This window comes from Ammospiza caudacuta, chromosome 9, assembly GCF_027887145.1.
Source record: "Ammospiza caudacuta isolate bAmmCau1 chromosome 9, bAmmCau1.pri, whole genome shotgun sequence".
Classification (NCBI taxonomy): domain Eukaryota; kingdom Metazoa; phylum Chordata; class Aves; order Passeriformes; family Passerellidae; genus Ammospiza; species Ammospiza caudacuta.
Genome location: NC_080601.1, coordinates 27,344,522 through 27,357,555, shown reverse-complemented (window position 1 = coordinate 27,357,555; position 13,034 = coordinate 27,344,522). Strand labels below are relative to the sequence as shown.

Sequence of the window (13,034 nt, the reverse complement as noted above, 5' to 3'; positions counted from 1 at the left end):
TGATAAACACTCTGTGAATGTACATGGTGGACTTGGCTTTTCAGAAGACAACCAAACAATTGCTCTTGATGCTCGCCTCTGAAGGTAAAGCATTTGTGGAGAGATCGGAATTTATATCCAGTCAACAAAATTAATCTCATCAGTTTTAAAGAGAATGTACCTTCTAGTTGGTTGTCACAAATATCACAAATGTTGTATGTTTTATTTTCCTGATTCTCTGTTCCCTTTTGTTTTTTACTGTTTTTTCAGTCCTCTATTAAAACTTTTTTATTTGCATGAACTAATTAACAAATATTTTAAAAAACAAGAATGTGCAGCAGTGAAGCATGCCTTTCCAATGACAAGAAACAACAATTTATCACAGGTAACAGTTCAAAACTAAAGTCTAACCCTGAGTAGCAAAGAAAAAACCTTCAGAATTTTTTTTCTACCACTGGATCATGGGACCTGTTTGGCTTTTGTTTTTTTCAGTGAAGTTAATACAACTTGTTCTTAAGTGTTCTACTACTGGGACAAAGTTAATTTTCTCATGTAAAATTTACTAGTATTATGAGACAGTGGTTATGAGTCATTAAGGATCTGAGGGTTCTTATACAACGAAAAAAGAACTGAAAAAACTGTGCTACAGAAATGGATATGTAAAAATGATGCTATATGAAAAATAAGATTAATAAACTGAAGAAGATAAAAAGAACCCAACTCTTTTCATCCTCCCTACAATTACCAAAATATGAATTCAAAATGGATTTGACAAATGTGAAATATTTTGGCAAATACCCATAACAGCATCACTAAATTAACAAATAATGTCATCCCATTGTGCCTGTGCTTCTAAAAATTAGGAAACCCTCAATTTTCTCCTGCTCCTGACTGTCCAGTTGGTGACCACGAATGAAGAAAAAAGATGGACTCTGACTGAGGTGTAGTCACTTAAAAGTATCTTTCCTTTAATATTTGTCCTTTTTTTTTTCCTTTAAGAAAAGAGGGCAAAAGAAGTTCCATCAGTCTGTTGAGATCTTTCAGTTCCAGAAGGAAACATTCTTACAAATGTTGCACTTGTATTATATATCTGCAGCAAAGAAAAAAATCTCATGTTAGCTACCATGCTCTAATTATCAATTAAATTGATAATATACTTGTAAGGCAAAGGTTTTAAATTTAAATATTTACAAAAAATTGGGAAAAATAACACACCAGCAAAAACTCTACTAACAAAATAATTACTATGTCAAAATTCAAACTGTTATTAATTGCCTTTCTGAATTCTTCAGCTTGAGTATTTCCACCCCTAGGTGATCTTGCTTTTTGCTACCATAAATTTGATTGTGAATGCAAATAGGTTTGAAGATGATTGCAGGAAATCCTATTCTTCCTGGTAATTTGTGATTACTAGTTGCATAGTGCATGGACTATATTCGTACTATTTTCATTTCATTTTTCTTCATAAGAGCCAGTTATTCTAGAAGCTTTTCATATCTCTCAGGAATATTTTGATTACATAAATAAAAGAGAAGCTCATGACCCCTTGTGATAAAGAAATACTTTATTATGGCTGAAGAACTCTGATTTTGGCTGCATATGCACAAGCGCTCTAATGACTGAACAGTTTTATATTGACCTCATATGACATTGGAATCTGAATTATTTGGAGAAGCTTTAGGCACAGAAAAATACTTCTTGTAAGAAACATCAAGGCAATAGATCATTTGAATTGTGAGAATGAAAAATGAATACTGGGAGTTGTGGCTTTGTGCTAGAATGACAATATTTTTTGACGGTTTTAATAAAAGGAAAAAATTTCCATGAAATCTTAAATTTGTAGTTATATGCATTATTGTCACAAAGCAAAGGCAATCATTTAATAAAATGGGTAGGTTTCAGGTTTTTCCCTTATTTTTCCGGTAAAAGCAAAGTGGCATATGACATAGTTTATTTCAGAGCGATGACCATCACTGATGAGTTTGTCGAAACAAAATCTTAGAATCTAGTCTATGAATATTGCCATTACATCGCATATTTTTCACATCACATATGTATCACAAATATCTGGCTTTGGTATTTAGTTGTCAATGTAATAGAATGATAATAAAGTCATAAAATATTTAGTTCTCAGGTTACTTTACGGACCGGGTTTAGGGCAAATTTGGGAGAGAATCTCCAAAGGGGGGCCCCTCCAGTAAGCAAACCCACATGGCCCCGCCACCCAACCAGTTTGGGCAGAATTTCTCGGAGAGAAGTGGAAAGAACCTGTTTATTTCACAGGCACAGCACACCCCAGCACACAAAACGAACAATACTGGATGACAAAACTCCTTCACCACTCTGAAAAAAAAGATGACAAATTCAGAAAGTCTCTCTCAGGGGTGCTCACTCTGTTCTCAGTCCCTCTGGAGCTCAGGCAGCTGCTGCAGCCCTCAAAGAACAAATTCTGGGTGTTCCCAGGTCCCAGTCCAGAGCAGGTTCAAGTTGGTAAAAAAAACGAAAGGAAAAACAGGCCAGGAAGAAATTTGGACTGTTTAGCTAAACTAGCAAATGAGCAGAAGAAAGAGCAAACAGAAGCAAAGCAGAAGCAAGAGCGAGACAGCAGAGCAAAACCAAAAGCAAAAAAAGGAAAGGCAGCACAATGTACTGCCCTGTCTCTGTGTCCCGACAGACTGAAAAGAAAACCCCAGCTACACTTTGACTCTTCAGAGCCAGTTTTAAAGACACAGAACAAAATATCCAGCATAAACAGAATATGTCCATGAGGATACAAGCATAAAAATGTCACCATAGGACAACACTGCAGCACATTTCCTCAAAGATCATTTACTACAACATTAAAATGGATATGCTGGATTTATTGGGATTTTATGAATAGCATTTCATTTGATAAAATCGCCTTTCCAGAGTGTTTGTAAGCCTATCTTTCCAGGTTCGCAAGATTCCATTTAATATTCGTAAGGGAAAAGGAATCTTGCGATTTCAATGGGGAGCAATAGAGGAATCTTTGGTGCATGTCCCTGCACCTGATGGCATGCCATGCCTTTTGATGGCTTTGACTTTGGGAAAGATTTTTTTTTTTCTCCTCCAATTGCAATTCCTTTGATGGTATCTCCATTCCGGAGTGTTTGCAAGTCCTTCTTTTCTCTTTTGGCCTTCAGTGGGGATCCATTTTGGGCAAGCTTTGCTGCATGTGCCTGCACTTGATGGCATATGGCCTGCCTGCATTTTGATGGCTTTGACTTTGGGGAAGATTTTTCTCTTTTTTTTTTTTCCAAGTATCCATGCCATATCCCTCATCTCTTCCCCTCCAAGTTGTGTCTTCCTCCTTGACTTTTTCCCCATGCTTTTGCAAGATCTGTGAGCTTAGTTTTGGTCCTTTGCAATGCAGCTCATTTCCTCACAGCCTATTTTTTGAAGACACCAAAAGTCCCCATTTTCTGGGATTTTGAGTTTTTTTGCAATTGCATTTCATTTGATGTTTCCAGAGTGTTTGTAAGCCTTTCTTTTGGGGTGCGCAAGATTCCTTTTTCCCTTCCCGAAAGGAAATGAAATTTGAAATGAAAAGGAATCTTGCAATTTCAATGGGGACCAATAGAGGACCAAGAGCCACAGGCTGACAGATCTGCTCATTCTTTTTTCCCCATCATATCTCTTTCCTACTTCAAGTTCCACAAGCATGCACCACCTCAGTTGCCATGCCAGGGCAGAACATGTTACAGGAAGAAGCTAAGTCTACTTTTCCTTCAGAAAAGCTCCAAGTGTCCCAGTATCTCAATTACCATGAAATCTATGAACCACCATATTCTGCTATGCTATCTCACCTCACTGCAATGGGAGGCAGACAGGAACAGTCTTGGATCTCTCATGACAACCACCTCATCCTCACAGGAACCACAGCCCTGCCCTTGGACATTCTGCTTTGCCTTATTTCTTTCTGTGTGCTTATCCCCTGGAATTATGGCTAGTTTGGGTTGCTAGTGCTCTGACAAATACAGAACTGAGCAACATCAGAATGAGTCATAGATGTGAACAGGAAAAAGAAAAAACAGGAGAGGAAGAAGTTTTTCCTGTGACTGCTTGTGCTTCAAATAATCTTGTCCCCCCACTGCTATATTAACACTGCTATATACAGAATAGCTTCAAAGATGTTCCACTAAAAAGCTCTGATCCGGCCACTTACCTGATGAAACAGAACACTCTTTTCTTTCCAGCAGCAAGACATCACCAGCATAATGTTCTGACTAAACTCCTTTCATTTCTGCTCTCTAATTTTACCTACACCTTGACAAGCAGAGCAAAGCTTCAAATTCTGAGAACAGAAAATCAATGTCCTTCTGCTCAGGATATTGTTTTTGTTGGCTTTACTCCTTCCTCCAGCCTTTAGGTTAGAACCTAGAATAAACACGCCAGTACTTCAGAAGGGCAGAAAAGGATTATAACCATACACTCCCTTAGCATATCTAACAAAAACTAGAAGCCCTTACTAGAACCAAGAACCAATCCAGTGACTAACAGGTGCCCAGAAACAGGAAGGAAAAACTGTTTGAAGACATTGCTTGTTTTTTATTCATTTTCAAGACATGATTATTACAACATTTAAATCAGGTAACAGCATCAGTTCAAGGACTGCCCACTGCAATGCCTAGAAAGAGCCCAGAGATTAACGACCATCAACTCTTGAGTGGAAACATTATCCTTTATGGAATATTCATGGCCAACAATGACTTTCCATCTCCTGCTTGAAGCCAGCACATCCTTCCCCCAACAGGAAGGAGTGGAGTTCACAGAAGGTTTCTCAGCCTTTTCAGCACAGATTTATTCCCCATTATAAATGCAACCACAGAAAAGCCCTCACCAAATTACACTGATCTCCCACATGAAAAACAGCACTAACACTTCAGCCAGCACATTCCTACTATCACCTCAGAGCCCATAATCACATGCCTCAGGGCTGTTCTTCAGATACAGCTGGAGGTAGTTTTTGTATATTTGTGGGTCAGTTATTGTAGCCTTGATAGCAGGGTCCTCCTTCATGGCCTCCATCCAGCGTTGGAGCTTTGGGGTGTGATTCAAAGAGCTACAGGAAAAAGGAAGAGACTGAGTAATGCAAATGGAAAATTCAGAGGGCATCAAGGAAACAAAACAGCTTGAAAAGTTCCATTTTACTACTTTCTCTGTCCCAGTACAATGTCCAGTTTAGAGCAGGATGCTTCCCCCAAACTGCAACACAATACAAGCTTTCTTCAGCAGCCCCCAAGAGTGGCCCATTGCTGCAGGGTACACCAGGAATATTGATGCTGAGGCACTTCAGAACACACCAGAAGCCAGGCAAAGTACTTACTCCTTCAGCTGGAATGGTTCCAGACGTTCAAACCATGGCCAGATCATGTAGTCAACCATTGAGACTGAGTCCCCACCATAAAACACCGTGTTGCGTTTGGACAGAACCTGGGAAGGATGAGAGGTGTCAGCTGCCCTCAAGGAAAAGTGCAGCAGAACACTACACAAAAACCCCACTGCACAGTGGAAGGCAGGCACACTACAGGGATCAGTGAGCAAATGAAGGAGATACAGTACATTTCTCTTGTGCATACAGTATTAGCAGAGTCAGTATAGTTAAGATTAATACTATAGCTGCTATTTCACAAACTCAGCCCAGCTCTTCTCCAGAGGTTCAAAATCTGTCATGAAATATGAACCACTAACAAGCTGCAGCATGTGCACAAACAAAGAGTAGCTTAGCTCAGAATGTTTGCGATTTTTTCCTTGTCATAAAACTTAAATGGCACAGACTAATCAAACACAGCAGCAAACATTCATTTCTTGAGCAATAAATCCAGCTAAATTAATCATCCTGCTAAATTAGAGCACCATTTTAGCAGGGACTCTCTTCCCATGGCAGCTGAGGCCAAGTGGTGTCAGGGAAGCATTTCTAACAATACATCTCAAACTGCATTTGATTCCAGGTGCAAAAGCAACAGTAAGCAAGTGTAACTGACACCAGAAAGAGATCCTTCTCACAGCTCAGCACAGAAAGCATGCAGCAAGCTCTCCTGTTACATTTATGACTCTGATGCACTTTTAAGTGCCACGGTCATCCAAGTTTAATATGCTTTAAGGACCCTCCAGAGCCTGTTCTCTTCTTCCGTTAGATTAGTGGCTCTAGATTCATTAGTGACTTTATTTTCAGGCACTTTGGTGTTTTAAAGGTGGAACTCAAAAGAACTTTACACAACTTGTTTTTTTTGAACACACACCCCCTATACACTCACATGGCATTTATTCCCTGCCCATAACCCCCATGATCTAGTAGAAATCTTGAAGCAGCCCTTCAGGAAGCATGGAGCTGTTTGAGTTCTCAGGTGTCTGGCAGAACACAACCAGCAGCTGCACAGGGGCAGCGATGGGAACACAGCCCCCTCTGTTGGGCAGCAGAAATCGAAATACAGAAGTGTTCCAAAGTACTTCCCCTCTGGAATATCTCTTACAATACACTGAGGAAGTTTGCATGGCTCTGTTTCAGCCTCTCATTCACAGCTGACCATCAGCTGCTGCTGTAAAATCATTCAGGGTATAGTAAAATAGAGACAATGAAGCAACAGCAAGTTATTTTGCAGTATTAATTGAGCAGGAAGAAGGTTAATCCTTCCCTAATGTTTAATACATCTGTATTTCAGGGAAGTGAAACACACAACTTCCCCCAGGAACTCGCCATCTGCACTACTCCAGCCTCAGCCTGACCAGATGGACAACACTACCCTGGAAACAATTGTGTTTTGGCAACCCAAGGGGATGGGAAAGCAGAATGCACCAGACTTTCAGGAGAACTAGGAAAGAATTAAAAGGTTATTGGCAGCTTTGCACCAGAGCAGAAATACTCTGTTCTTCATTGATCCACCCAAGCATTGGCTGTTGATGCTAAAGACAGAAGGAATGGATTCATGACAGAGACAAGTGCAACACCTGTTCAGATTAGCCAAGAACCATTACTGACACAGACTGTCAAGTGGCTAACACAGCATCAAAGCCACCTGACACTTCCTGGAGCTCCACTGAAGTTGCATTACACCACCATGGTCCAGGGCTGGATTTCTACAAAGCACACATTACATTCTGCTTCCACCCACCCCCACAGATAAGCTCTAGAACAAAAAAGATTTTGTCATCACCAAGATACCTGCACTGGTTGGGTTCAGCACAGATGCTTTTCAGCAGCTCAGACTCTTCAGCCCTTGCTCTTAGTACATGCTGCAAGGTCTCCTTCACTTAGAGCAGAACAAAGACAACAGCAGTGGTTGTTCAAATTCAAAAATCTCTACAAGCCTACACAGTCCTTATCATAAGATAAAGTTTCGTTTGTTTAGTTTAGCTAGTTTTGGTCCCTGAAATTTATTCCAATGGTGCCATTGTGCATCCTGGGCTGAGGGTAATAAATTGAGAGACTGGTTGTTGTGGTAACTACCAACTAAATGAGAGATCTACCTCCAAATGCCACATCATGAAAGGACAAAAGGGAACATATAAAGGCTGGCAATCTCCTCCTTATCATGAAATACTCTCACCTCTTCAAGTTTGCCAAACTTTTCAGCAATCTCTGCTTTCAGTGCAGTGGTGTCCTGTCCATCTTTGACTGCCAAAACATGCTTGAAAAGCAAGGATGTTATCTATAAAAAGGAAAGCATAAAGTTTTTAATGCACCGATTACAAGAATATAAGTTAGTCACTCAAAACTGAAAATGTTAACTTAGATGTTAAGATCTTCAATGCAAATTAAATCTTAAGAGATTTGACATTAAAGAGCTACATAAAGTCCATTGATAAAAATCTTCTATATTTCATAAAAGCAAGCAAAAGCCTAGAGGAAGAATTAATACAAACAGTAATGAATTTTAGTCTTATAATAAGAAGAGAATAGTGAAAAAATGTTTTCCATCTGTGCATTTTCTTTCTTGCAACACACTTCCCTCTTTCCATTCGGCCTATTTACTGAGTGTTGTAAATATACTCTCCCTTTTATTCTCCTTCTTTGTCCACACCCTTTGCATCTTCTGTTTCTTTCTCTCTTGTTTCATGTCCATGTGACTTCTTTCACTTCCTAGACTCCTCAAATCACATGCTTTGTATGTTTGAATGTACAGAGAGGTTAATTCCAGTCAGCCAGCTGCAACCCCAAATAAGAGCCAAAACCAGCCTCCCTACACAAGTCCCGTGTTTACAGCCATGTGCCTGTCATGGTTTTAGGCTCTCTCAGGCACTTCCCACATCCTGCATTCACTCAGCATTTCCTCCAGAAAGGACCAGAATAAAATACAGCAATTGTCACTCCCCAGGTCTCACACATTTGGCTTGTTTGGTCTGCTAACCTTTGTTCCACTGCAGGATGCTCAAAACCCTATCTCAGTCATACAAGCTTTCACTTGCTTGGATGCCTTCCTGCATCCATCCTTGCACATAATTCTGGGAGCAATTCAGAGACACAGCAGACTGTATGTGCTCACAGCAAAAGGCCCCAAATATCCCCTCTGCCTATTTAAATGCTCATCTCAGACACAAAACCTACCTTCAAGGTTGACAGCAACATCAGCAACAGAGCTGCAGTTTTTGGTGCAATGGTGAGGTCAGAAACAGTCCCACCCTGATCACACAGTACCTTTGAGAAGTCTTCCAAGAGCATCTTCTGACAAGCTCGCTCATAGGGGTCTGAAGGCATCAGCTTCTTCCCTGGAAATGCTTCATCCAAGTACTCACAGGTGATTGGGGACTCCCAGATCAACTGGCCCTTGCTGGTCTCCAGAACAGGAACCAGCCCAGAGGGGTTCTTCTCAAAGTACCAGTCAGGTTTGTTCTTCAGATTGATGTTGATTACTTCATGGCTAAAAGAGCAAAAGAAACAAGACCCAGACAGGCTCAGTTCTGCTCCAGTCCAGCCCATACCATGGTGAAATGTAGTCACCTCTACAGTTCAATAATTGAGGGGCTCAACCCTCAAGCCCCTGTACTCCCCTGTTTTCTTTGAAGCTGTTTGCAGGACTAATCCTTTGACACAGAAGTACTGCCACACTTTGCTGGAGAAAGCACATACTGACTTGCAATGGGTTGGCTATAGACTGCAGACATGTCTTTTACTAGATTAACAAGCACACAACTACCAGGCTAAAAACAAAGATTACAACTCAGCACACTTACTCCATGTGAGTCCAGGGGCAGTCTAAGAAGCAGGTGACTGAAAGTGAGCTACCCCCATTAAGAAATGCACCTGAACCTTAACCTGCCCTTACACCAAAGAACAAATCAGGAGAGCATCCTTCCTGCTTATCTTCCCAACTTATGGCCTCATAAGGAACAACTGCTTAGGGCAAAGGCAAATAGATATTGATTTAAAAAATATATGGTAAATACATCTATATTAAAAAAACAAACAAACAGAAGTTATATGCTGACTTGAATGTGTGACCCGAGACAATTCCTATTAAGCCCAAAGGTCAGCTAAACACAGCTGAGCCTTCAAACAACTGAGTAGTTACCAGAAGGCAACTATCACATCTAGGTAGCCATAAAACCCCTCTAAAATCACTATGGTACAACAAACCTTCCAGCTCCAACATCAATCCAAAGACACCAAATAAAAACAGAATTAAACTGACCCAGAAATTTTATTGCATCTACCCTTCCAAAATCAAAACACCCATGTAAAAAACAAAATGAACTAACTCAACCCTCATCTTACTTTCAAGAGACCTGTTAGCATTCCCCATTCCAACATGAACTCCCAGCCCTGCGCTGGTTCACAAACCACTGGTAGGCCTTGGACTTGGCAGAGCCACAAAAAGATGGAAAAAATGGTTAATTTTCATTTGTACCTGAGGAAGATACTAGACCCCATTCAAGAATGCTGAAATGGCTATCTTGAAAAAGAAACAAACACAAGCACTGAATTTTGTTAACTAACTACAGCACAGGCAAGATACAATGTTATAGCAACACGGTACATTTCCTTTTTAAAAACGTCATTCACTCTCTAGTGAGTTTTGTTGGGCAGTAACACAACAGAAACAACTCCAGAATTTTCACAGCCACTCACATCAAAAACAAATAGTGTTTGCTATGTCTCTACTCAATTTACTCAGGGCAAAAATTATAAAAGAAAATCAGCTAGGGGTTCTTACTTTGGGCCTTTATGCAGCTGCTTTCATACACACCCTACTCTTTCAAGCTCCAGAACAAAACCACGCACAGAAGCCTGTTCCCAAGCAGTTCGTTCAGGGATGTTTAATTTAGGAAACAGAGGCAGCCAGGCCCGCCGCTCGCTCCGGAGCTCACCTGATGCCCTTGGCGCGGAGAACCAGGCGCGTCCGCTGCGCGTAGGGGCAGAAGCGCATGCTGTAGAGCCGGATCAGCCCCGCGGGCACCGGGCCCGGCGCCGCGCTGCCTGCGGGGAGAGCATAGGGGCTGTGACCGCCGGCCATGCCCCAGCCCCAGAGCCGTGCCGGCCCTGCCCCAGCCCGAGAACCCGAGATCCGTGCCGGGCCCGCGGCGCTTACCCTTGCCCAGGCTGCGGGAGTGATCGCCCGACATATCGACAGGCTCTGTGACGGCTCCGATCGGTGACGGCCCCTCCGCAGCGCCCGGCACAGGCCGCCGGCACCGCCCGCCGGGGGACGGGTGTGCGGCCCCGCCTCTCTCCCTTCCCTCCCAACTCCCTCTCGGCCCGGGAGAGCTCCGCTGCCGCTGCTGACGCCGAGAGCTGCTCGGTGGTCCCTCCCTGAGGTGGCCGCCCGCCCCACCGAGCTGGGACAGGCACTGCTCAGCTGCTCTCCCTCCGCCCGCCCCACGCAGCTGGGACAGGCACTGCTCAGCTGCTCTCCATGCTCTCCCTCCTCGTTTACAAATAACTGCGCAACCACCTCCAGCATTCCCGTGGCGATAGCACACTCACGGCCAAACTCCACCTCACGGGCCTGCTGAGGTACAGGGTTCCCCTCAGTGCCTCCTCTGCATCACCTACCACTCTCCAAAGCCCCATCCAACCCCACCTTGATGGTAACAAGAAGGGTTTATCTCTCCTGCAGCTGTCCTGCTTCATGATAAAAACCCAGAGAGGAGATAATAACCCAGGAAACAGCATAGCAAAAGTTAAATCTAACTTAATTACTACAGTGCAGTTATAGGATTCATGCTTCTGCAAACATCTTTGTGGGAACATCAGTGTGGGCATAGAGCAAAAGAAAGAACCAAACACAGATTGAAGTCTTCTCCATCCCTTTGCTCCATCTCTAGTTGAGACTAGGGTACCAGGGCCTTCCTTGTACCAGCTTTCCTTGAAGTATAAAAATGGAAATGGAGGTGCTTTCCTCTCAATGATTTTCATATATTCACACAGTGTCCAAGTTGATTTCTGACCACAGAGGTAAAGTGATTCCGGTCCTGTGGCTCCACACACCAATCTTCAGGTTGGCACTGTACATTTATTGAAACAGCACATTTGTAGGGACACGGCTCTTGCCAAAGGGAGGGAAAATCCTGGCCTTCCTGGCAGTGCATACTCCTCTGTCAAACCCCCAGGCTAACAGAGCATTCTCCAGTCCCATCAATGGATCCATGTTTACACAGGGGACAAGTCCTACCTGTTTTGGTTTGGTTTTTTGTTCTGGACTTCAGACACCAGGTTACAAAGACCAATATTTTCTGTGGAGATCTCACCTGCAGAAAAACACCAAGATGATCACTAGCAACACAACCATGACCTTGACACCATTATCCATTGCAATGGAGGAACATGATTTTTGTTGAGTCACTGCTGCTTGATTGCGTAGATATTAAGCAGCTCAGCACAGAAGGGGAGTGGTACCTTGTTGCACAAAGGTCTGCCACGCCCTAGGCAAACAGAACCTGTACATAAGGTGCTCTTTGCCAACAAAAAAACTTCTCTAACCATAAAAAAAAACCCCAGCTGTGTTAGAGGACATAGCCTTTATTCCTCTAAGTACCTATCCTTAGTAAAGATTCAGCAGAATTTTGTGATGAAAATAGAGAAAATTAATTTGAAATTTCTTATAGCAATTATGAAACACACAGGCAGTCTACTAACCCACAGCCTGGAGACAGGCATGTAGGAACTCAAACCAGCATCACAAGACCCACATGCTGCAATAGGCCCTCAGAAGTACCAAAGAAAATAAACTCACTTCCTCATTCTCTGCTGGTGTTGGCTGACACGCAGAGTGCCTGTGGAGACAGGAGGTGAGGAATGGGCTCGTCCTGCTGCCTCTGGGCAGAAATGCCACTCTCCATGCATTGCCCTCTAGCACTGTGAGTGCACACCAGAATGGCAAAACTGCACACTGCCACTGTCCAGGGAAGTTACAGCAAGCTAAAACAAAAAAAACCACAGTATAAATAAAAATCCTCCCTTAGGAAAAAAAATCTATTTTTTAAATTCTGGGAGGTTACTGCTGTGTCACCAGGCTAAAAGTACAGAAGGAAAGGCTGCAGGTGTACTTTCTCGTTTTTTCTGGGGAAAACTTCTCCTCAGCTCACTCTGAAGCTTCAGGAGCTTTATTGCACAGAATCCAAGAACTTTTGTACCTTGTGGAATTACAGAATCATCAAGGTTGGAAGAGACATTCAAGACCATCAAATCACCCCTAAACCACATCACCCAGCAGCAGATCCAGACCCCTCTTGAACACCTTTAGGGATGGTAACTGCAGAAAGACACAAGACACAATGGGAAAATAGGTACAGCTGTCCTGCAAAGAGACAGGCAGATGGCACTGGGTGAGATGCAGAGACATGCAGGGTGACCGAGAGATGGAACCCACAGACTCTCTCCCAAGGCTGATGCGCTCCTACACTTGATTCAGCAGCAATGATTGCCCAGGTGAAAGGGCACAGATTATATCAGTGGCTCAGGGGCAGAACTACCCCAGCTTATTAACAATAAGAGCTGCAACAACAGCTCCCACACTTCTCACGGCTCAGCTAAGAAGCAACGTCCCCACCTGGGTTGTTAAATACCCGCCCGTGCTCATTGATTGGCTGGCGCAGGG

General features: G+C 42.9%; 1 protein-coding gene and 1 long non-coding RNA gene across 2 annotated transcripts; both read right to left on the bottom strand.

Annotated features, from left to right (window-relative positions):
- Positions 1-4,527: 4,527 nt before the first annotated feature.
- Positions 4,528-10,657, bottom strand: LOC131561250 (glutathione S-transferase omega-1-like). Its single transcript, XM_058810487.1, has 6 exons — positions 10,527-10,657; positions 10,306-10,414; positions 8,636-8,858; positions 7,548-7,649; positions 5,327-5,433; positions 4,528-5,062 (listed from the first exon to the last, which is right to left on the bottom strand). Exons 1-6 carry the CDS (start codon positions 10,558-10,560, stop codon positions 4,909-4,911), a joined length of 729 nt encoding a protein of 242 aa, XP_058666470.1. The 5' UTR covers positions 10,561-10,657; the 3' UTR covers positions 4,528-4,908.
- Positions 10,658-11,251: 594 nt separating this feature from the next.
- LOC131561570 (uncharacterized) lies at positions 11,252-12,638 on the bottom strand. Its single transcript, XR_009275087.1, has 4 exons — positions 12,571-12,638; positions 12,171-12,355; positions 11,610-11,685; positions 11,252-11,442 (listed from the first exon to the last, which is right to left on the bottom strand). It is a non-coding gene; the product is annotated as an uncharacterized LOC131561570 (long non-coding RNA).
- Positions 12,639-13,034: the final 396 nt, after the last annotated feature.

Bases quoted from the DNA above. Each gene is read 5' to 3' on its own strand.
- LOC131561250 (XM_058810487.1), bottom strand. From the start codon at position 10,560: ATGTCGGGCGATCACTCCCGCAGCCTGGGCAAGG. The intron at 7,650-8,635 runs GTACTGTGTGAT...TCCTTTTTATAG, and splicing joins TCTTGGAAGACTTCTCAAAG to ATAACATCCTTGCTTTTCAA. The intron at 5,434-7,547 runs GTGAGAGTATTT...CATCCTTCCCAG, and splicing joins AGTTTGGCAAACTTGAAGAG to GTTCTGTCCAAACGCAACAC.